We start from the raw sequence: 22,451 nt of genomic DNA on the forward strand, positions 1-22,451 counted from the left end.
CATAAATATGAGTCAGTTGCCCAGTATCCAAATTTTGATCACATGATCATGGGGATGCTGCAATGGTTGTAAGCGTGAAAAATGGTCATAAGTCTCTTTTCTCAGTTGTAACTTTGAATGGTCACCAAATGAACTATTGTAAGTTGAGGAGTATTATCAAGTAGATCATAGGTGAATTTATACTTCACTGCTATGTAATTATTGATTCTGGAGATTTTTAAAGGAATTTACTATTGAAGCTAATGTTCCAGTTTGGGTTCTAATTCTATGGTATACTGAGCAAAAGAATTGAGCAAAAGAATGTGGCTTCAGTATGAAATTCTGAGCAAAAAAACTGGATCTTTAATCTACGTGATTTCTATATCCTTATCTGCAGATCATCAAGCAGCAATGATCTAGCGGTGCTCATCTCACGCATGCAAAAAAATGCTGACCAGGTGGAAAAGGACATCCTTGAAACACAGTCCAAACTTAAGAAGGTAAAATTGGAACTTGAATACAAAAATCATGCTATATGTTTGACTCTAAAGTTTATCGGAGAAAACTCCGAATAGAATAGTAAGATCTCATATGATGGTTGGGCAAATACATAAAATAAATCTAATCAGATACAAGGGGAATATGTGTGTCCTTTATTTCAAAATGACAAGATTATAGAAAATCAGAGTTGCCTGGATGTATGAAAAATATTAAAAAATAAAATTAAGAAAGTGGACTGAACTCATGAAATAGTTTCTTGTAACAAAATGGTCCTCCAGATACCTTCATTAGAAACTCAAGAGGTTTCTTCTTTGAAACTTCTTTAGTTTTTTAATATTAGATAAAATACAAACTGTGTTTTATTTTTATTTATTTGAATTCATTAGCCACCTATCTTCAGTGGACTCAGTTAATGGATGATGTTAAAGAAAGAAAAATAGATATTTTGTGCTTTTTAAAAAACTATGTGGAAACCTTTAATAGATCTGAATGGAGGTGGTCTAATCTTGTGAAGAGGACTTCATGAATACATGTATGAAAATGAAGATTGGAGTTAATTGTGAATGAAATATATGTCAGAAGAATGAATTACTATCTTCTAAATAAGAGGAAATCAGGGTTTTTCAGAATGTATTATACAGAATCCTACTGGCCAGTCATAGATTCATATATGGAATGCTACCACATGAGAACTTGATGGGGTTCCATGAGAGACTAAGAAAGAGAAAAAAAACTCACTTAAACACAGTGAATTTGTTTCTTAATCAAGGATTCTGGGAGTGGAATGAAAGAGCTAGACTTTTCTATATTGTACAGACAATGGGAGAGTGTCTTCTATAACAAGTGTGTCAGTGGACCTCAAATTACAAATCATGCAACAAAAAATAAAATTAAAAGAGAAAAGAAAATGCAAAGCAATTTTAATGAAAAAGTGTTCTGGCGGTATGTGAAAAGGGCTAAAGAACAACTTTTGTAGGAGGACTGGCAGAGTTTGAGGGCGGAGTGAAAATGGGATCAGCAGTGATGTATTAACCATTAAGCAGACTAAGCACGTGCTTAGGGCACTAGGCCCAAAGGGGGCACCACAAAGTTGAGAAAGAAAAAAAAACCCAATGAAGATGGGTTCTTCATTGAAAGGAGGGGGGCACCAAGATTTGTCAGTGCTTAGGGTACCAGTGAGCCTTAATCCGCCACTGGGGATCAGCCTAGGATTGTTACGTAGCTACAAGCAACCTTAATCCAACCGTTGATCCTTATCTAACTCCAGACAGGTGCTGTTAGTTGAGAAGATTTCTATGTATAGGCTTTAGCAATAAATTAGTTTAACTGAACCTTCATGTGAGGACTTGATCTTTCACAGACTGGTCTTTCGCACCTGACAGCCTTTGGCAGAGTGAACAGAATGATTGAATAATTTGGGAAGAAACATTGGAAATGTTAAAAAAAATATTTCTTTGGGAATGCTAGTGAGATGTTAGAGAGTGAAACTAAAATCAGTGCTATGAACCTCACACTCACTAGTACTGATAATGTTACCTAGTCAGGTAATGAAACATCTGCCAGCAAACAACCAAGCTCAGAAAGCATCAAGGAGAGCTGACATATCGAAAGAGTAAAGTCAGTGTTTGAATCAGGATGTGAACTTAATGGAAGCAAGAATGTTTTGCAAGGACAGAGAACTATAATTATGGCTGTTGGAGCAAATTCGAATTATTTTTCCTTTCCTTTTCTTTTATTTCTTGCCCTTGGTTTCTTTTGCTGACTTTTTGCATTTTATACAATGCTGCTATCTGAAAAGGGATATAGTGATGGTTATGTTTGAATGTATGATAACTCTAAGCTTGGAACTAAAAAGACTATGACTAACTCTTGAAAATATTTTTTAAATTTTTTTTTATCTTAGAATGAGAGGACAGAAGCTCAATGATTCTTGATGACTGTTTACTTGGTGTAGTGTACCTCAGTTGCTAATCTAGTATTACTTGAGCCTCTCCTTCCATGTTTGATAGAGGATAATCATTCAAAAGTAGTTCTAGGTACTTTCATGGCTACTATCAGGGAACTCAGAATATATGAAACATGGCTTGCCAAATCAAAACAATGAATATTTAATTCAGTGTTCAGCCAAAGTTATTTTTCCCTTAATCTAAGAAGTTTATTCAATGGGATGAATTCTGTAAATTAACTGTATAAGGTAAAGGTAAAGGTTCTCTTCACACATATGTGCTAGTCGTTCCCGACTCTAGGGGGCGGGGCTCATCTCCGTTTCAAAGCCAAAGAGCCAGCACTGTCCGAAGATGTCTCTGTGGTCATGTGGCTGGCATGACTAAACACCAAAGGTGCACAGAACACTGTTACCTTCCCACCAAAGGTGGTCCCTATTTTTCTACTTGCATTTTTTACGTGCTTTCGAACTGCTGGGTTGGCAGAAGCTGGGAAAAGTAACGAGAGCTCACCCCATTACGCAGCACTAGAGATTTGAACCACTGAACTGCCGACCTGTCGATTGACAAGCTCAGCATCTTAGCCACTGAGCCACCATGTCCCAAAATTAATTGTGTACTATATGATAAAAGCTGACATGATAAACTATACAGAAAACCTGCATTTATGGAATTAAATCAGGATCAATAATTACATACTTACAGCCTAAAACATTACCTTCTAGATTGATAAATGCCACTTCCTCTCTGTCTTCTCTGCTGGGAATGAGGCGTATGCATATTATGCTCTTCTTGTTGTAGGATGCTCTTAATCGTCAGCAGAACAAGCCTTTGGAATTCCAGCAGATAAATGGTAAAAACTTGAAAGACGCCGAGACACTTTTGAAAGACCTTTTCCTAGATGTAGACAAAGTCAAACATCTGAAACATCCTCAAGCCTTTGAAATTGAAAAAGAGTAAGTAATGCTTTATATTCCATGCAGCCCTCTTGAGAAATAGTAAATGCATAGAGACACCCCTACATGACAAGCTTCAGATCATGTTTGGGCAATTCTTCCTTGAAGAAGCCCATTTTCTAACAAAGAAATTCCCTTTCTTCTCCCCTCCAAAAGTATCAAGCAGCTCCATGTCCGAATGACACATCAGTGTGCAGAATATCGAGAGCTCTATGAAAAATTTACACTTTCTGAAGTTGGTTCCAAAGTGGACTGGGCAAAAATTCTAGAACAAAAGCAGGTAAGAGTTGCTGCTTGGGTGTGTGGCATTTCATTTGATCAAGTGCATTTCTTGATCAACAAAATTCATAAGGTTGAACATGAATTCCAGCTTTACTTGGAGACCACAGCAGAAGGACAAATGTTTTTTTTATCCTTGCAAGGCAAAGATGATACCGGCATAATAAAAAATTACCTCAATCAATGCTTATCAGAGCATACATGGCTTTGACAATGCACTGATTTGACATAGAAATACAATATTTTTTTCAATAACCTTTTATCCAAATTCATGATGAAACCAGGAAGTTTGCTTTGTCACAGACAAATCTTTAAGGTGGACCAAGTCATATTGGCCACGTTTACACATGATAGTGGTTTGTTTGATCTTAACTTTCTATGTTATATAAACATAACCAACTGTAGCTTATGAATGAACCACAGTTACGCAAGCTATAGTTTAGCTCAATGGGTAAAACAAGTTGTTCTCATATACTGAAAAACTATTATTAAGCCAAATAAAACTAACTCTGGTTTAATCATTCATGCCAGACTAGGTTTCAGGAAATATTATCAAGAACATGCAGTTTGACTGGTAATGCAACCTAGCAACTATATTTCAGCCCACTTGTCTCACCATCGTGGAATTAATTACAGAAATAGGGATGTGTATTGTTGTTAAATGCAATTTCTCAGCAAAGTTTTTTTAAAGTGCAGTAAGAATATCCTTGTTTTACAGAGCTCCATATAATGTCATCTCCCATTTGTATTGCGTTTAGTAGGTTATCAACACACCTAGATTAAGGGTGGGAGAGTTTGCATGTCACCTCATATTGCTGTTGCCTTGGGTATCAACATACTCAACAGCTTTATTTGTGTAAGCTTTCAAGATACCAGGTTTTCTTCATTACTCGACATGAGTAATGAAGATACCAGATTTTCTGCCTATGTTTTCACAGAAATATAATATCATAATTGACTCTTTGTAGCAAATGGGTCACTTCTGCAAGGTACAGGTTTATCAGTAAGAGGAGTTTTTTAGTGAGACAGCTACAAAATCTTTCAAAATGATCCCATCAGTCTTTGCCTGTCTCACTTCTTCCCATAACCACTTTTCCTGCACCTTTTTTTGGTTTTGACTTCCACTCGCTAACATTTCAGGATCATTTGGCTTGAGTGCTAGCAGCGGTCACAACTATTAGGAACAACATTGCAATCATTTGGACAAGAGATCAAAGAAATGAATTACATTTTTCTTGCAGTTGAATAACTCTAAATGTAAACAGTGTGGTGACTTACTGGTGGGTTTGTTGCAGAAACAAATCAGTGGAGGGCAATATGGACCTACGATGCCTGAGCTGGAAAAACAAATTGCAGAACACAACATTCTTCAGAAAGAGATAGAAGCATATGGCCTGCAGATCAAAAATCTTCACAGTATGGTAAGATGGCATGTGGTCAGTCTTTTCACTGTAGAAATGAATATATGTACACGTCTTCCCAATGCTGTGTGGTTGGAGAGTGAAGAATAATTAATCTGATCATTTTAAGTAATATCCAACTTGGAAATCACACACCTTGAACCATTACACATTCACAAGACCTGTTTAAATAAACCAAATTCTTAACTCCTGGTGAATTTTAGTATTCTAGTGGAGGTTTCTAGAATTGATAGTTTGTATGAAGTTCCTATTTTTGTGAAATTCACAAGAAAGAATATATATGAAAGAAAAATTTATGAAAATATCAGAAGTCTAAGACAACAAACTTGGAACTTGATTCTGCATATAGAGATATGATTATTGTAACCCAGTAATAGGATGGAAGAACTGACAGTGTTTATTGTGAGCATTTTTGTGTTGCATAATTGTGGGTGTATTAACAGTGATGGTGAAGAAGAAAAACACAAAACAAAGTCATAATGGACCACAAGTCCCATCACCACTAGCTAACCAGTAATTGTCCAAAGCTCAGTAGGGATATTTTGAACTGTAATCCAACACATATTGGCTGAATTTGTGAAGACAAAAGGGGCAGGCAATCTGATGCCCTTCAGATGTTGTAGTCTACAGCTTTCAAAGTCTTCAGCTTTGGCCATGCTCTTTGAAACTAAATTCAAACTCAAACCATCAGCATTTGAATGGGAATGACTACTTTTTCTTCTTATCCAGCAATTCATTCCAAAGCTGCAAGATAAGAAAAATCGTAAAATTTCAAATGATTAATGTTTTAATGTTGTAAGCTGCTGGGAGTCATTTGTGTGCAAGCTGGACAGCCATATAAATTTGTTTAACAAAATGAATGGATAAAATTTGCAGAACATAGTTGAAAAGATTTCTTAAATGTCAGCATACTGGAAGTCCAGTACTAAAATGTTCCATTACTGTAATGAATGTTTTCATAAAAAGATCTCTGCAATCTTATTATAATTAAAGGCCCTTTAACAATACTTGCACTTCTGCTATCAGTGAATTATCAGACAATAACAGTTTATAGACTGAATCATAATTAGCCTTTAAAAAATGAAATATCTATTCACAGTACTGACAGTCAAAAGCAAATTTGATTTTTTTTTTAGTTAACAGTTTAATTCCTTCAATATTTAAACGGTAAATATTGACTAAAATATTGACTACATTATGAAGGGCTCAGTTTGCTCGTGGAAATTGGTTTTTTTTAAGCAAAAGGCCATATTAAATCCAAATATTATAGTATATATTTGTAATTTCACAGTAAGATAAAGCAAAATGGTATATCTTTTTAACACATAATGTAAACCATTAGTATTGTCTCTTTCAAGAATAAAATTGTTCTCATTCTCTCCAAACAGGAAGCTGGAGATTTAAAGACTCAATACAAGGACTTGCTGGTAAGAATTGTATTCACTATTGTAACCTATAACTTTTTAAAAAGAAAATATTATTAAATTGCTATTTCAGATTCATGTAAGCTGTCATCAGAAAATCTGGCTGTTAAAGATAGGAGTCATTTGGTTTTGAAAGAATGTGATGACACCTTCCCAAACTGAGTGCCATGATAGACATACCTATATACAAAATGGCTGCCATAGTGGTTATGACCCTTTACAATACTCCCATTTAATGGAATATGAACTAAACTCATAGGTGCGCTCTTCTATTTCATTGGGACCTTAATCCAAAGAATTTACTGCAAACAAATATGATATTAGAGGCTGGGATTGTGCTTTGCTGTTTCCAGCTTTTTCTTTAATTTTGTAAAATTAGGATAGGAGAGAAGATCTGATGGACACTAACAGAAGTACCTAGAAGCATATTGGTGTTGTGTTGTACAATATTGCCCACTTCTGATTTGAGGACTCTTTACAAGAACAAAAAATAAATAAGAGCATCAACACTGCTGAGTGTTTTCCTGTCCTACACATATGACACACCATTTTGGAGTTTCATCCATTCAAACCAGAGACATGACTTACTGAGAGCAGGCCAACATACTCTCCTGCCTCCACCAAGCAGCCAGCTTCTGCAGAGGATCATGAGGTAGCTCAAGCGTGATGCTGGAGAGAGTTATTCTCCTGGCAGAGAATTCTAAGAGCCAGCATGGTGCAGGTGTGGGCACAGTGTTGGACAAGGAATAGGAAGACTCAAGTTCTAGTCCACTCTCAGCTACAGAAGCAGGTGGTTGTGGGGAAAACAGGAGGAAGAAGTATTATGTTTGCCATCTTTAGCTTCTGGATGAAAATCAGGATAGAAATCTTATTAAATATCTGACATTAAATTAGATGGGAATTATAAAAATCTTCAGCACACTTTCCCAAAATGGCGTTCTCCAACCTTATTAGAGTACCATTCCTGGAAACCTCAGACCATAATACCAAGAGCTGTAATGCTCGAGAATGCTAGGACTTGTCATTGCAATATCTGGTTGGTGACAACTGGACAACAACAATGAAATGAAACGACAATAATATTTTTCCCCTCAATCTGACAGAAAGCCTCTATCTGGCGAGGCCAGAGCTTGAATAGCCTCTATACCCACCTCCAAGGCTGCATGAAAGAGCTGGCGTATCTCTCAGAGCAACAGCAGAAGATCTTGAAGCAGGACTGGAGTGATCAAATGATTGATCCCCAGTCAGTCCGGCGTGAGTATGAGGTAAATGAAAAGTTGGATGTCAAACTGTATCTGTAGGTGTGGAAAGTCTTGGTTCATGAACTCTGTTAAGGAACATGATACTCCTGCAGCATCCATTTCAGATGTGCCCAATGGCACATATACTACATACAGTTTTGCAGGAAAACCCAGGCAAAAATTTCCTCCAGCCATATTGATTTCAACAAAATGTATTCATTGTTAAATGTAGAGGTTAATGTCCATTCTTTCAGGGACCAGTCAAACTTGTGATGGTGCTGAATGAGTGATACTTACAGCTCCAGCTGTTGCAATGCCCCCACACTCACATGATTGCAATCCAGATGCTCAGCAACTGGCCCAGATTACGTGTTTGTGATTTGCAATATTCTGTGCCAGTTTCCTACAAGAAAAGCCAATGGAGAATCTGACAGGAAGTTGGAAGTCATGGTCATGTGAAGTCCATGTTTAACAAGCTGTGATGATTCATTTAAAAGTGGTAACCAGGAACGGCCAGAACTGTCATCACTGGGCAGTGTCATCATGTGACATCATGCTTTATAACTGCATTGCTTAGTGCAGGGGTCAGCAACCTGCGGCTCTGGAGCTACATGTGGCTCTTTCACCCGTCTGCTGCGGCTCCCTGTCACTCAAAATATGCATCACAGCCGTCAATGTGCGACACCCGCCAGCACACGATTTATTGAGCTTTTCAACCCCTGGTAGGCCAACCATGGATAAATCCAAGAAAAGAAAAGTTTCAGAAGAAAACAGAATGTTTAATTCAACTACATATGCTAGTTTTGTGGCCGCTCAAGAAATAGTCAGGCACGGGAAGGGTTTTGTGGCTCCCGCTGTTTTCTTTTCTGTGGGAAACGGGTCCAAATGGCTCTTTGAGTGTTTAAGGTTGCAGACCCCTGGCTTAGTGGTTGAAATTCCTATCCCAATTACCATCATGATGACCCCCCTATACTTGAATTTCATAAATAACCTACTAGTGCTCTGGCAGGGTTGTGGTGGCTTCCAAAGAAGTAAATTGCCTTTTCCCACTAGTCCATTTGTGGCATATGTATCATTTACATCACTCAGCTCATTCATTGTGGCCACATTAGTTGTATTAATTCTTTCTTCCTTCTCTTCAGGAGTTCAGAAACAATGAGCTTCTTAACCAGGAAGAGTATGTGAATATGCTTCAGGATGATGGAGAACGGATGATTGAACTGAAGCATCCAGCAGTGACCCCAATCCAGGTAAATAGCAAAATTATGTAATCTAAAGGACCAGACTCTTTTCATTAGTTTGATTATCTGAAGAATATTTGTCCTATTCTTCTCAGGAGCTAACAAAGTTTTTTGGTTTTTTTTTTTTGTTTTGTTTTTAAAGAAAAACAAGAACAAAGGTAAGTTCCTGCCTTCAGACTAACAAAATTAGATTGGGACCAAAACTTAATAGCAAAAGGAAAACAAATATTGCCACCTGTTCTTAATTACAAACATCATCTCTGGAGCAACTGCTTTAGGAAAAGATCAAAGGTAAAGAGGAGCCACAAATTACTGGCCTCTCAACAATGATATGGACTTTCCTCTTTTCTCTCTCACCTTGCCCTGAGGGAATGGGTGCTGCCAGGCATCGGAAAAAAAAAATGCTTCTGAATGAGGGTATAATTAGGGGATTTCACTGTTTATGAGATATCCATATAAATTTTTCATCCTTTTTGTAAACCTCTTGGCTTTTTCATTAGTAGTTCCATCATTATTCTTTTCAGACAAATTTTGTCAAGTAGGAAAAAATGGAGTGGCTGAATAACTTTTTTTTTTTTTTACTAATAGTTGAGAATCCATTTGTCTGGAAGACAGAATGTTCCCCCATTGCCTCTGTACAATCGGTATAGAAACTGAAGCTTGAAAAGATCTTAGGTATTTACACAAGACAATGATCTGAAACAATCTTCCAAATCAAACAATTTGCAGAAAGGAAGATAAAGGATTTTGGAGTGGCCTTTTCTAACTCCAGATTTGAATATCATTAAAAATCTATGGGGAGATATCAAATATATACTACATGCAAGAAGAACTAAAAATATTTCTGGGCTAGAAAAAGTAGGTCTACAAGGAAACACAGAGAAGAAACCAGGATAGCTGGCAGGAAGTGTTTGTAACACTTGTCATGATACAAAACATTAATTTAGTTCCATACAGGAGTGGCTTCAGCTTATGTTCATTTAGGAACTGAAACCTACAATTTGACCAAGAATGTCTAAATGTTATCTACAATTGTCTCTAATGCTGAAGTATTAATAAATGCTATAGATAACTATACAGCTTCCAGAAACGCCTGTTAAAGAGAGGCATTTTGGCATATTGGAGAGGATTTAGGTATGCCTTAAATCAGGGGTATCAAACTCGTGAAGTCGACATGTGATGTATCACAATTTTTTCCTCCTTTACTGAAATGCAGGTGGGCGTGGCCAGTGCATGACGCATCCAGCCCACGGGCCATGAGTTTGATACCCCTGCCTTAAATGTTCATGCAGAAAAGGGTTTAGCAAGCATAAACTACCTCTAGAACTAAATTAAGAAATTTAAGAAATGTTTAACCATAGATGTCACTTTAGAAATTGAATGTCTCAATAAATTTCTAGATTGAAACAGTATGATCCTCATCCTTTTCTAGAAGATTTGCTTCCAGAAAACTAGAAAGGCGAGATGACCAAATAACAATATTCTAATTTGATTAGATAATAAATGAATGAATTTGCCTCAAATCTATATTAGTATACATTCATGTCTATTTATTGTAGCAGCCATCAAGATATACTACATATCAGATAATGTGATGTAACATATTTTTCCCTGAATATCTGTGGACTGTAGGCCTGCTTTACAATTAATATAGCTACTACTGATGAAAATGAAAATACATACTATCTGATATAGAAATAAGGTTAAAGGCACACTTTATTAATGACGCAGTACACTGTTGAACAAGTCAGGAATAATAATTTTAAAATTATTATCTTTACAGTATTCATAGTTCCAAGTATACAAATTAATGCAAATTCAGATTAAAATAGAGTATTAGCACAATATTTCCTGTTAGTGAAAAACTAAGCTATAATTAGCAGAATAGGTGCAGTATTGGTATTAAACTAATCAAAACTTACCATAATTTGAAGAGCATAATCACAAAGAAAATTGACTAAGTCTTATCACTGTAATTACAACTGAGCATTGAGATTTGTTGTGATGGACTCCCCTTACTTTTATTTTTATTCATTTACTTATGACCCACCTTTATAATTTTTACAAATAACTCAAGGCAACAAACCTATCCAACACACCTGCCTTCCCCATTACCAACCCGGTGAGTTGGCCTGAGAGTTACTAACCCAAGGCCACCCAGTTGGCTTTCATGGCTAAAGTGGGACTAGAACTCACAGTCTCCTGTTTGTAGCCTGGTGCCTTATCCACTAGACCGAATAGTGTTCCAAATAAGCAATCTGTGCTTCAATGGGCAAACTATGCTTAATAAAATAAGATTTCACAGCAATTTTAACTATCCCAGTAAAACAGAAAACCTCATAAGAATTTTTGAAAGTATATTGTAAAGAGACTCTTGGAAAATACCATACTTTAGAGTGCTGCACAGTTTATGGCCCAAAAAATGGCTGTAAAACCAAACAAAGCTTTGCTGATTCTCTAGGCATGGTCACCGTCCATCCAGAAGAAAATGTTTATATAGATACCCGAGGATATATTCTGTGCAGACAACAAAACAAAGTGTGCTCCAAGATAGATATTTTGAATGTGGCCTTGAATATAGCCAAATTTGAGATGAAATTTGATTGATTTATTTTATATTTGATCAGCCATGGTTATCTGTTGCTGCTAGAGAAGAAATTAAATTAAAAAGTAACAGATGTGAAAATTATGCTTATCTGTCTGTCTGTCTGTCTGTCTGTCTCTCTATCATTCATTCATTCATTCATTCATCTATTTATCATTTATTACTGCAGGCCCATCAGGAAGCCCTGAAGAATGAATGGCAAAATTTTCTCAACTTGTGTATTTGTCAGGAGCACCATCTGAAGAGCATAGAGAATTATAGAAAGGTAAACGGACGATGCAAAAGAAGAAAACTGAATGCAGCTTATTTTTCAATTTGTCAATACCTTTCCTAGAATCCAGTGTCCAGAAATGGACATAATATTCTAGATATGGTCTGACTAATACAGTAGAGAGGAGAATTATAACCTCTCTTCAGCTTGACATGTTCCTTCTTTTAAATTTCCTTTTTTACAGCTGAATCACACTGCTGACTCATGTTCAGCTTGTGATCCACCCAGATACCCAGATTATTTTTGTATGAATTACTGCCCAATATGATATCCTCCATCATATAATGCTATTGTTTCCACCCAAAATGAGGTCCTTGCATATATAAGGGTGTTGAAATTCACTCTTTTTTTGTTTTCTACTTACTGTTCAAGCTTGTCAAGATCCTCATAAATATTAATACTTTCCTATAATATATTTGCTATTTCCTCTTTGTGTCATCTGCAAATATTGCCAAATTTTCTAACCCCTTATTTCTGTCATTTATAAATGTACTAAAAAGCTTAAACAAAAACAAATCCAATTTATTTATTAAATCCACGTTGCCAATATTTGCTAATTTCAATCTTATTATTATTATTTTAATGTTCCCCAAGTTCCAATTTTAAAATCCAAATCCAAATCCAGTTAAAAAGAAAAGAAAAGAAACCCTCTGTTATAGGGCTTTAGGATTAAACTTTTCTTTATGTTCAAAAGTTTTAAAATTATTTCCAATCCTCTTCATCCCTATTTCGGGTTTCTTCTTCTAGTAATTTAGATATCTCCAGACAAATTCTAAACCAAAGCTCAAATTCCATTTCGGCTTTGACACTTTAAACTTCTGTTTTGTTCTTCTCTCTGCATTGACATTCCCCACCGCCCATTAGCTGCTGTTTCTTCACTGGAGCTTCTTTTAGCAATTTAAAAGTATTTCTTTTTTACCTATGAGTTGGACAATCACTCATCCGGTACCAGTACTCCCTCCAAATCACCACTCCTGCTCAAAGCTTTAGTCCGGATGCCCCAGTTTAGTGACGGCCGCAATGGCCGCCACCGCCACCACCACCAAGTCGAAGAATTTCCTCCAACCTCCAAGGAACCTGCCTGTTCCTCTTGGTCTTCCGAGGTGCCTCTCCTTCTTCTCCATCCCTATAGGACAGATTTGGTCCAAAGACCCACGACAGCGGCTTGTCAGCCCAGGTTTTCACGAGGCTCATCAGAGCCCGCTATTCCCCGACTGTATCGCCACAACGCTTCCGGTCAAATCTCCAATCTCACAAGAGACTTTGTAAAGGGTTTGCTGAAGAAGTCACAGTATACTTTCCGTCATATTCCCATGGTCATCAAAACTAATCATCCCCAGATAACCTCTCCAGAAGAGCATGCCAAAGAATGATACTGAGATGTCCCAATAAAAAATCAAAATGTTTCACTCTCCCCTTTTTTCTTTCTCAATTCATCCCGGAAGTTCAAATTCAGTTTAAATTCTAAACTCCAATTGAGTTGGGTTAAATGAACCCAACTCCAATTGAGTTGCGTTCATTTAAAACCAAAATGAACATATATGCAAAATAACATGCATGGATTCTTGGAATTGCTAGGATTGATTTAATGGTACAGATATCAGACATCTAGTTATGCAATGCAAGTAAAATTAGATAATACCAGCAGGGATCTGATTTCCTGAAGTTGATTGGTTTGCTATAATGAGACAAAATGTCTCTGTCCCTGAAAAATGATCCAGTCTTCATGACTAAAGAAGTACTTCTTGATCAATCTGTTTTTCTGTATTTTTTTGTTTCTTCTCTCTTTAGTTCTATGATGATGTTGATGACATGAGCCACTTTTTAAACAAGCTGAACAGTGATCTTGATAACAAATACAGCAAGTTCAATAAAGACAGTCCGGGAATAGTGTCTGACTTAATGTGCCAACTGGAGGTGAGAGCCCAAGGGAGAACTGAAAGATATCAAGCTCTTGTCTTAATAACCTAGAATAAATAATGATTTTGCTAAACTACTATGGCGACCAAACTTGTTTATTATTTATGGCTTCATCTAAGTTCTGTTAAGTGTAGTTCTGCAGGACCAGGAATTATTAACAAAACAGACCCAAAGGAAGGAAACGCTGGCAGCAAGAAAAACTGTATCCTGTTCAGTTGTTGCAGCTGGATTTGCAACCCAAAATAATAAGTTAAACATGAGCCAGTAATGTGCTATTGCTGTTGAAAAGGCAATTGAAATGCAATAGAATAGAACAGCACAGCACAGCACAGCACAGCACAGCACAGCACAGCACAGCACAGCACAGCACAGCACAGAACTTGAAGGGACCTTGGCAGTGGTGGGTTGCCCCTGGTTCACACTGGTTCTATAGAACTGGTAGTAAAACCAGCGGGAGGCTCTGCCCACCGACCCCAATGTCATCAAAACGCTTCTGCATATGCGCAGAAGAGCGGACAGCCCCGCTGCGAACCGGTAGTAAAGGTAAGTAGAACCCATCCCTCAACCTTGGAGGTCTTCTAGTCCAGCCTCCTGCTCAAGCAGGAGAACAAGTGGTGGTTGCCCCCGGTTCGGACTGGTTCGCAAGAACCGGGAGTAAAACCGGCGGGAGGCTCTGTCCACTGACCCCGACGTCATCAAGAAGCATCTGCAGATGCGCAGAAGTGCGTGAGCATGTATTCACGGCCCCGTTGTGAATCGGTACCCTGTTTCCCCCAAAATAAGACATCCCCTGATAATAAGCCCAATCGGGTTTTTGAGTGTATGGCAATAAGGCCAAGCGCTTATTTCAGGGTTCAAAAAAAATATAAGACAGGGTCTTATTTTCGGGGAAACACAGTAGTAAAGGTAAGTAGAACCCACCCCTGAGGAGAACCTATACCATTTCAGATAAGTGACTGTCCAGTCGCTTATGGAATGGATTGGAAGAGCACTTTTACTTGAACTGGTTTGCCCAGTCCTAACCACTCTACCATGATGCAGAATTATATGTAAATTGTGATCGGCCCTTCATATCTTCACAGCCACGCATAAGATAGAAAGATGAATAATATGTATCTCCCATGCATTCTTTTGAATATGGGAACGTACTTTAAATTATTAACCCATAAATATTCTCAACATAAGGATTGGTCCTTTTATTGCTTCAACATGTATCAAATATAATATAACTAGTGTTTCACCAAACCAAACCCATATTCACTGGCCAGTAAGTCAGCCCTTCATAGAACATAGACTGAAAGTGCTGAAGGGACCTCAGAGGTCTTCGAGTCCAACCACCCTTTCAAGGCTTACAGAATAAATGGCATGCTCTATAAAAGTGTTTTTTTCTATATATACTACGGCTGTTGAATTATATTTCATGGCTAAACCTCATAGCAGGGGTTTTTCATGGTGGCAGCCATCTTTTGATTTTTTTTTTTTAAAGTAAAGTATTTTCCCATTACTGGAGAAAAATAACTCTGGCTGCGTAATTTTTCTCAGATACATACCAGCTCTAATTCTCCACTCTTCTTTCTTTTTCAGAATGATGAGAAGACTGTGAAACAAGCTGAAAAGACCATTGCAGAACTGAAACGAAGGAGTAAAGAGATTAGTCCTTTGAAACTGCGAAGAATCCAGTGTTCTCAACCAATTATAATAGATGCCATTTGTGACTGGGATTTGGGTGAGGTATGAAACATTTTATAATGGGTGATAGAAATTGTTCCCTCTGCCATTCTGCTTTGCTAATATGTATCTCACTGTATTTTTTAATTCTTGCTTATGTCACTTTGGTGGTGGTACTTCTCAAGAACAGAAGGGAAAGGAGCTGTGAAGTACTCTAAAAAGGATACAGTATGGTGTGAAATCACAGCATAATGACCTGTCCCTCTGCAAAATATTTATCTCTAATACAGTAATGTCATTCATTTTAGTTATCTAATGGGTTACAAACCGACCATGTAGATTTCCTGATGGGTTTTGTGTGTGTCTGTGTGTCTTGTAGAACAAACTCTTAAATCCTCATTAACTAATTAATCTCAGGTTTATTATATAGAAGAGCATGGAAACTTGGAAGATCTTAGAACAGAGCTGTCAAACTCGCGGCCCTCAGGCCGGATGTGTCACGTGCCGGCCACACCCATGCTCGGTTTAGTGAGGGGGGAAAAGTCACTATACGTCACTTGATGCCACCATGAAGACATGAGTTTGACATCCCTGCCTTAGAACTTTGATTTCTTGCACCGAGCTAGACTCCTCTAGGTCACAGTCCCCAACCCCTGGTCGTCTGTGAACCGGCACCGGTCCGTGGCATACCAGAAACTGGGCCACACAAACAAGTGAAGTTCCATCCACAGGATGCAGGCAGCATGCAAAACCACACCCCGTCCAATCCATGGAAAAACCTCTCTCCATGGAACCGGTCCCTGGTGCCCAAAAGGTTGGGGGCCACTGCTCTAGGTCCTGAAATAACTCATAATATAACAATACAGATCAGACGTGGTATTCAGCAGGTTCTGACCATTTCAGGAGAACCAGTAGCGGAAATTTTGAGTAGTTCGGAGAACCAGTAAATACCACCTCTGACTGACCCTGCCCCCATCTATTCTCTGCCTCCCGAATCCCAGCTGATTGGGAGGAAATGGGGATTTTGCAGTATCCTTCCCCTGGAATGGGGTTGAAATGGAGATTTTACAGTATCCTTCCCCTGCCACACCCACCAAGCTATGCCCACCAAGCCATGCCATGCCATGCCACGCCCACCAAGCCACGCCCACAGAACCGGTAGTAAAAAAATTTGAATCCCACCACTTATACAGATATACAGTAGTGTGCTACAACATCAAACAGACATGACAACACAAAATACTTGTCTTCTAAGGACACATAAATACCCCCCCCCCCCCAATTCTGGTGATCAAGAGAACAATGCTCTGAAAAAAGTTGAATTTGTACTGCTGCAGAAGTTGAAATCCATCAGAAACCAAACTCCCTTTTTCCCCCTACCTTCATTCTTCTAGGTACAGCTTGAAAGAGGTGAAAAGTATACTTTGAAGAATAATAGCAACCAGGAAAACTGGGCGGTGCAGAATGCCAAAGAAGAGAGTAAGATAGCACCTGCTGTTTGTTTCTCCATTCCACCTCCAGACTTAGAGGCCATAGACAGAGTTAATAGGTTAGTACAAAGCTCCTTTGCTCTTTTTCCTGCAAATATATAGCTAGTATTGCTGTTTCTGTTATAATTCCATCTTTCAGGATAATGATCTTCCAATGATTTTGATGAGCAATATAAAGAAGCTTCTTTCCTGCATCTTTTTCCTGCCCGCTCATTAATTAAAAAAATAAATAAAATAAAAGATATCCAACAGAACCAAATACTGCTGATGAATGCAGATATTAAATCTTCATTCGGGGTTTTACCTTGGATATAGAATGGGAGATTCGGATTAAAACAAAAACAAAAATTGGAGATGGAACTGAATATGCGGTGATGGGAATATTCTCATCACAGCATTTTGTTTACCTCTGTAATAATATACACCCTGAAATATAATAAAAATATATAATATATAATATAACATGTATAAATTTTTAAATTAAAAAAAACTGTTTTTTTCTCTTTCCTGTTTCTAAGCACATAAGTAGAAAAATATTCAAGTAGCAATTAGTGGTTGGGGGGGTGGGCTGGGAAAGATCAGGGAGAAAGTGAAGGGTGGTACCAAAGTGGCATGTGTGTGCGTGTGTGTGTGTGTGTTTCCATTATTTGTTTCATGTTTAGTGTCAGGTGGCATGTCAGAAGGCTATATATATTATAGTGTTTTCCCGCATCATTAAAAGTCTGTTAGTTGAAATGCTTAAAATCCTGGCTAAAATCCCAGTTTAAGATCCTCCAAAATCCCAACAAAACACTTTGTAAGGTCTTTTGAAACTCTGGCTAAAATCCTAACCAACTCTTTAAAAGTTTTCTTTCTAGCAACGTTTCGACAAGCTCTCTAACTTGTCATCATCGGGCCCCTACTTTCAGTTTAGAAGCTGTGGGATTTTAGCCAGGATTTTAAGCATTTCAACTGACAGACTTTTAATAACGTGGGAAAACACCCGAGATTTTAACTTTTTACATACACACACTCGTGAAAACTTGAGAAGACACACACACACACACACACATATATAATCATAATACTAGATAATAAAGCTAAGCATTGTAAAACTGATTACTGTAGTAAGGATTAAGATCAGGTGGGCGCATAAACTGTCCAATCATCTTGATAGCTCACAATTTAGCAAACACAGAAGGAAGAGGAGACATCTCAATCTCTGCTTCCCCACATTCCCCCAAAGGTTTAATAGTCAATAAAGTATGGCTACCAAGGCAAGCAGGAGCCTGGATAGCTCTGCAGACTAAGCACTGTAATTTAACACCAGCTGTCTGCAATTAAAGTAAGTTCGAATCTTGCCAGGCTCAAGGTTGACTCAGCCTTCCATCCTTTCTAAGGTAGGTAAATTGAGGACCCAGTTTGTGGGGGCAATAAACTGACTTTGTATAAATATACAAAAATATGAAGGCTATTGCTTAACTCACTGTAAGCCGCCCTGAGTCTCCGGAGAAAGGCGGCATATAAATCAATTTTTTTTTAAAAAAAAAAAAGCAATCTGGAAGACTCTGTCCTCTATACTTGCAACCATTCCCACCAGCCAACCCTGCAATATTCTCTGTAATAGGGAAATTGATATACTTTACTCAAAAACAGATGGAAATCATAATCACCCCAAAACACCCTGAGGAATAAAAGCAACTAAGTGGCAAAAAAAACCCCAAACAGAATACAGACAGTTCTCAGCTTACAATCATTCATTTAATGATCATTCAAGATTACAATATATTCCCAAAGGTGCTTTTTTTCAAGACGCAACTGGATTTTCTGGTTTTTCTTTGAAAACATTTTGCTTCTCATCCAAGAAGCACCTTTGGGACAACCATGACCTGGGTAACTGAGAATCTCCATAGACAATGACAACACACTGGGGAAAAAAGTAATTTACAATCAGCCCTTGCATTTACAACTGTTGCAGCATCCTCAGGGTCCCATGATCAAAATTTAGCCACTTGGCATCTGGCATGTATTAATGACTGTTACAGTATCCCAGGGTCATATGATTGCTGTTTACAACTTTCCTAAGGGGTTTCCAAGAAACAAAGTCAAGGAGGGAAGCCAGCTTCTCTTAATTACTGCAGTGATTTGCTTAATGACCACAGCAAAAAAGGTCATAAAACCCCATGGTTTAGCGATGGAGGTTCCATCCAAACCCATATGTGGTTGCAAGTTGAGGAGTACCTGTACTGAGTAAAAGTAATGTCACAATGACACGATAAGAGCGTTGGGCGCTTTATGCTTGAATTAAGGTAGGCGCTGGTATAATTTGGCAAAGCAAGCAAAAATATTGTTGGTTTATAAATGCTTCTGGAATCGTATGGGAAGAATCTATAAAAAAGCATTTGTTACAGTGTTCATCAACGTATAAATAGGCCTGTGTCATAAATAGTATGTTCAGATGTTGCACTTCCAATTATGGATCTAATCCACATACTTCATTCATGGGATGAAAATACATTCTGTTCATTTTAAATTATTCTTTAATTAGAACCTGTGATTGTGTAGCTTTTCTAACAAGTACCTCCTATACATAAGTACTGTAGGAATTCTCTGTGCTATGTACACTCTTGACTCCTTTGTTGTGCTTAGGCTAGAAGGTGAGCTGAACTCAATAAAACAGAAGAGAGCTTCCATCCTGACCACCCTAAGAAGCAGCAACAAGGAATCAGTGAAACCCAGCCATCAAGGTCACTATCTTAACCAGTTTTTGTTAGAAATATATCATTGTGTAATAAGAATGCTAAAGTACTCAGGTGTTGCTCCAGAGACTTCAACCTGTGACTTCAACCTTCAGCCCCAAAGATTTCAAGACCATGTGATGATATGCTTCTTATAAAGTCACTACTGGAGCCAAAATTCAGAATCTCAGACCTCCCATGGAAGGATTGTTTTTTAAACTCGAGGTGAACATGGAAGAGTTTAGACACAGCAGTTATTTAGTTTACTTTATTGTCATTGCACCTTGTACAACAAAATTAAATGCCATCTTCAGTGTACATCATACATAAGAAAACTATAAAAATAAAACAAAAACATCCTTCACATTCTATACAATTGAGTTGAAAACCCCTGATATTGCATTAATATTACACTATACAGTAGAATTCAATATAGTTACTGCCCTGGGATAGAAGCTGTTTTTCCAGCCTATTTGTCCTTGTTTTTATTGTCCTGTACCATCTGCCAGATGGTAATAGTTGAAAAAAAGGGTTCCCAGGATGAGATGGATCTTTAAGAATGTTTTGAACTTTCTTAAGGCAGCGGGAGCTATAAAGCTCTTCCACAGAGGGGAGAGGGCAACCTGATGGATTAATATGTATGTGAATGAGAAATTAATGTGGACATTTTATTTAATTTGGACCATGCCATAGGAATGCCAATGTTATTTGTCATTCTAGCCACAATCAGAACCTTTACTGCAGTTCAGGATGACTCTGAAGCTGACCATTTGCTCCATAAACTGAATAAAATTGATAATGATTTGGAGCAAATTAAGATGGATATTTTTAACCGCACAAGGTCTCCGCTAAATCACAGTGACCCTATAGAAGATGTTACTCAACGGATCAAACATCAGGAGGCAAGTACCGAAGGAGTTTGACTGCTTACTTGTCTGTGATAGCAGATACTCTCATATTTGGCTGGATACTACCCAAAGCTAAAATATTTATATACTGCACATGTCAAAAAAGAATGGAGTGCATTTACTGCTGATGTAAAACCAAGCAAGAATTAATGCTCACTGACATGATTGAATACTAAAGAACAGAGAGAGGCCTTATAATCCAATATTTTTAGTTGTTTGATTAAGATTAGATTCACATTCTATCAACTCCCCTACTATTTTGTAGAAGGGATTGTTTCCTGTCTTTTTCTATTTTTCAATGCTTTAATCAAATGTGTGACTAGCTATACTGTTCATCAGTACAGAGAATACAAAACAGTACAAAACAGAGAATACATTGTGTTTTGTGTTCAATTGGGTATAAACTACTGCATTATGGAATAGTCTGTTGGATTACTTTGGATTAGCTACCATCCAGAATCCAGAATCTACTGATTGTTCCAGGTTTCAGACAAAACAAAATATGGAGGCATCTAGGATAGATATTATAGGACAAGACAAGGTTGGTGTACATCATCCCCTCAACTCCATCACCCTGCCATACATATAATCATTGCAGCCCATTCAGTTGAACTAATTTTTTTTTTTAAAAATCTTCATTTTTATCAGGGAACAAACTGGAGAATTCAGATTATAGGAACAGAAAAAGAAGCTGCTCAGAAAGCATGTGAGACCTATCTTTCAAAAAAGCCTGCTGGTACCTCTGCCTCTCAAATTCCTGTGATGCTCAACAACATCAAGAATAAATACAATGATATTAAAGTACTCTCCAGATTATATGATGAAAAGTAAGTAACTTCCATAGTATCTTTTGGCCAAAAATCTTTAGCGGTAAAGAAGCAGCCTTCTTCAAAATGTTTCTGTAAATACAAGTTGAAAGATGTAGGGCAGTGGTGGCAAACCTTTTACTCACTGAGGGTCAAACATGTATGCACTTTGTGTGCGCTGTGCTATACATGCTAACGCGCAGCTCCTCCCCTGTACGCTGTATGTGCAACCGCACCACTGCACGTGCGCATGGCTTTCACGCGGCTCCCCAGCACGCTGCGTGCATTATCACACCATCTGCAAATGCACAGTTTTCACATGTGCAATGCACTCGCACGAATGCCATCTATGCATGTGCACACTGCGCAAAAGTACTCTTGTGCACATGCACAAACTCACACGCATGTGCAGGATAGCTCCAAAGACCAACTAGGTCCCCTGAATTGTGCGGATGCGCACCAGAGGCCTGAACACCAGCTGGGGCGCATGCTCAGGTGAGTTGCAGTGACAGCTCGCATGCCCGGAAAGATGGCTCTGCGTTTCACCTCGGGCACGTGTGCCATAGGTTCGCCATCATAGATGTAGGGAAAGAACTTTTTGTTTTATTGTGCTACTGATGAAAACAGTCTTAGTGTGAAATTGTCTCCCACTCCTCAGAGCCAAAGCAAGTATAAACTTGGAAACTCAGATAGAAAATGTGGACAGGATCATTAGCACCATTGAGGCCAAGCTATCTCATGATGGTACCATTCCAGCTTCACCTAAAGCATTGCAAGATCGGGCTAATGAACTTCAGGTAAGAGTTGTCTGAAGTCATGGATACCCCATGTAATAATGCTCATCCATCCAACCATCCAATCTCACACTCTTACATTAACAGAATAGAGTTGATCAACTAAAAGCCCAAACAAAGATCAAACCATTAAGATAAACTTATTTGTTTGCTTACTTGTTTGTTTTTGAACCACCCATCTCCAACAGAGAGGAGCTCTGGGTGGCATACAATAAAATTATGGAGAAGAACATATTAGATATTCCACCTTAAGCTCATGGAGGAAAGATGGGATATAAATGGTCTTG

At 38.0% G+C, this 22,451-nt stretch overlaps 1 protein-coding gene across 1 annotated transcript in view; it reads left to right on the forward strand.

Annotated features, from left to right (window-relative positions):
* Nucleotides 1-22,451, forward strand: part of EVPL (envoplakin) — a 47,033-nt gene that overhangs the window by 15,450 nt on the left and 9,132 nt on the right. Inside the window, 15 exon segments of the mRNA XM_070937538.1 lie at nucleotides 377-479; nucleotides 3,225-3,379; nucleotides 3,536-3,659; nucleotides 4,954-5,079; nucleotides 6,468-6,506; nucleotides 7,607-7,768; nucleotides 8,887-8,994; nucleotides 11,760-11,855; nucleotides 13,653-13,778; nucleotides 15,366-15,512; nucleotides 16,844-16,998; nucleotides 19,568-19,665; nucleotides 20,377-20,558; nucleotides 21,213-21,391; nucleotides 22,029-22,167. Coding sequence (XP_070793639.1) covers nucleotides 377-479; nucleotides 3,225-3,379; nucleotides 3,536-3,659; nucleotides 4,954-5,079; nucleotides 6,468-6,506; nucleotides 7,607-7,768; nucleotides 8,887-8,994; nucleotides 11,760-11,855; nucleotides 13,653-13,778; nucleotides 15,366-15,512; nucleotides 16,844-16,998; nucleotides 19,568-19,665; nucleotides 20,377-20,558; nucleotides 21,213-21,391; nucleotides 22,029-22,167 — 1,939 coding nt within the window.

Source organism: Pituophis catenifer, unplaced genomic scaffold, assembly GCF_029215685.1.
Source record: "Pituophis catenifer annectens isolate HBS135680 unplaced genomic scaffold, rPitCat1.0.hap2 SCAF_2, whole genome shotgun sequence".
Taxonomy (NCBI): Eukaryota; Metazoa; Chordata; class Lepidosauria; order Squamata; family Colubridae; genus Pituophis; species Pituophis catenifer.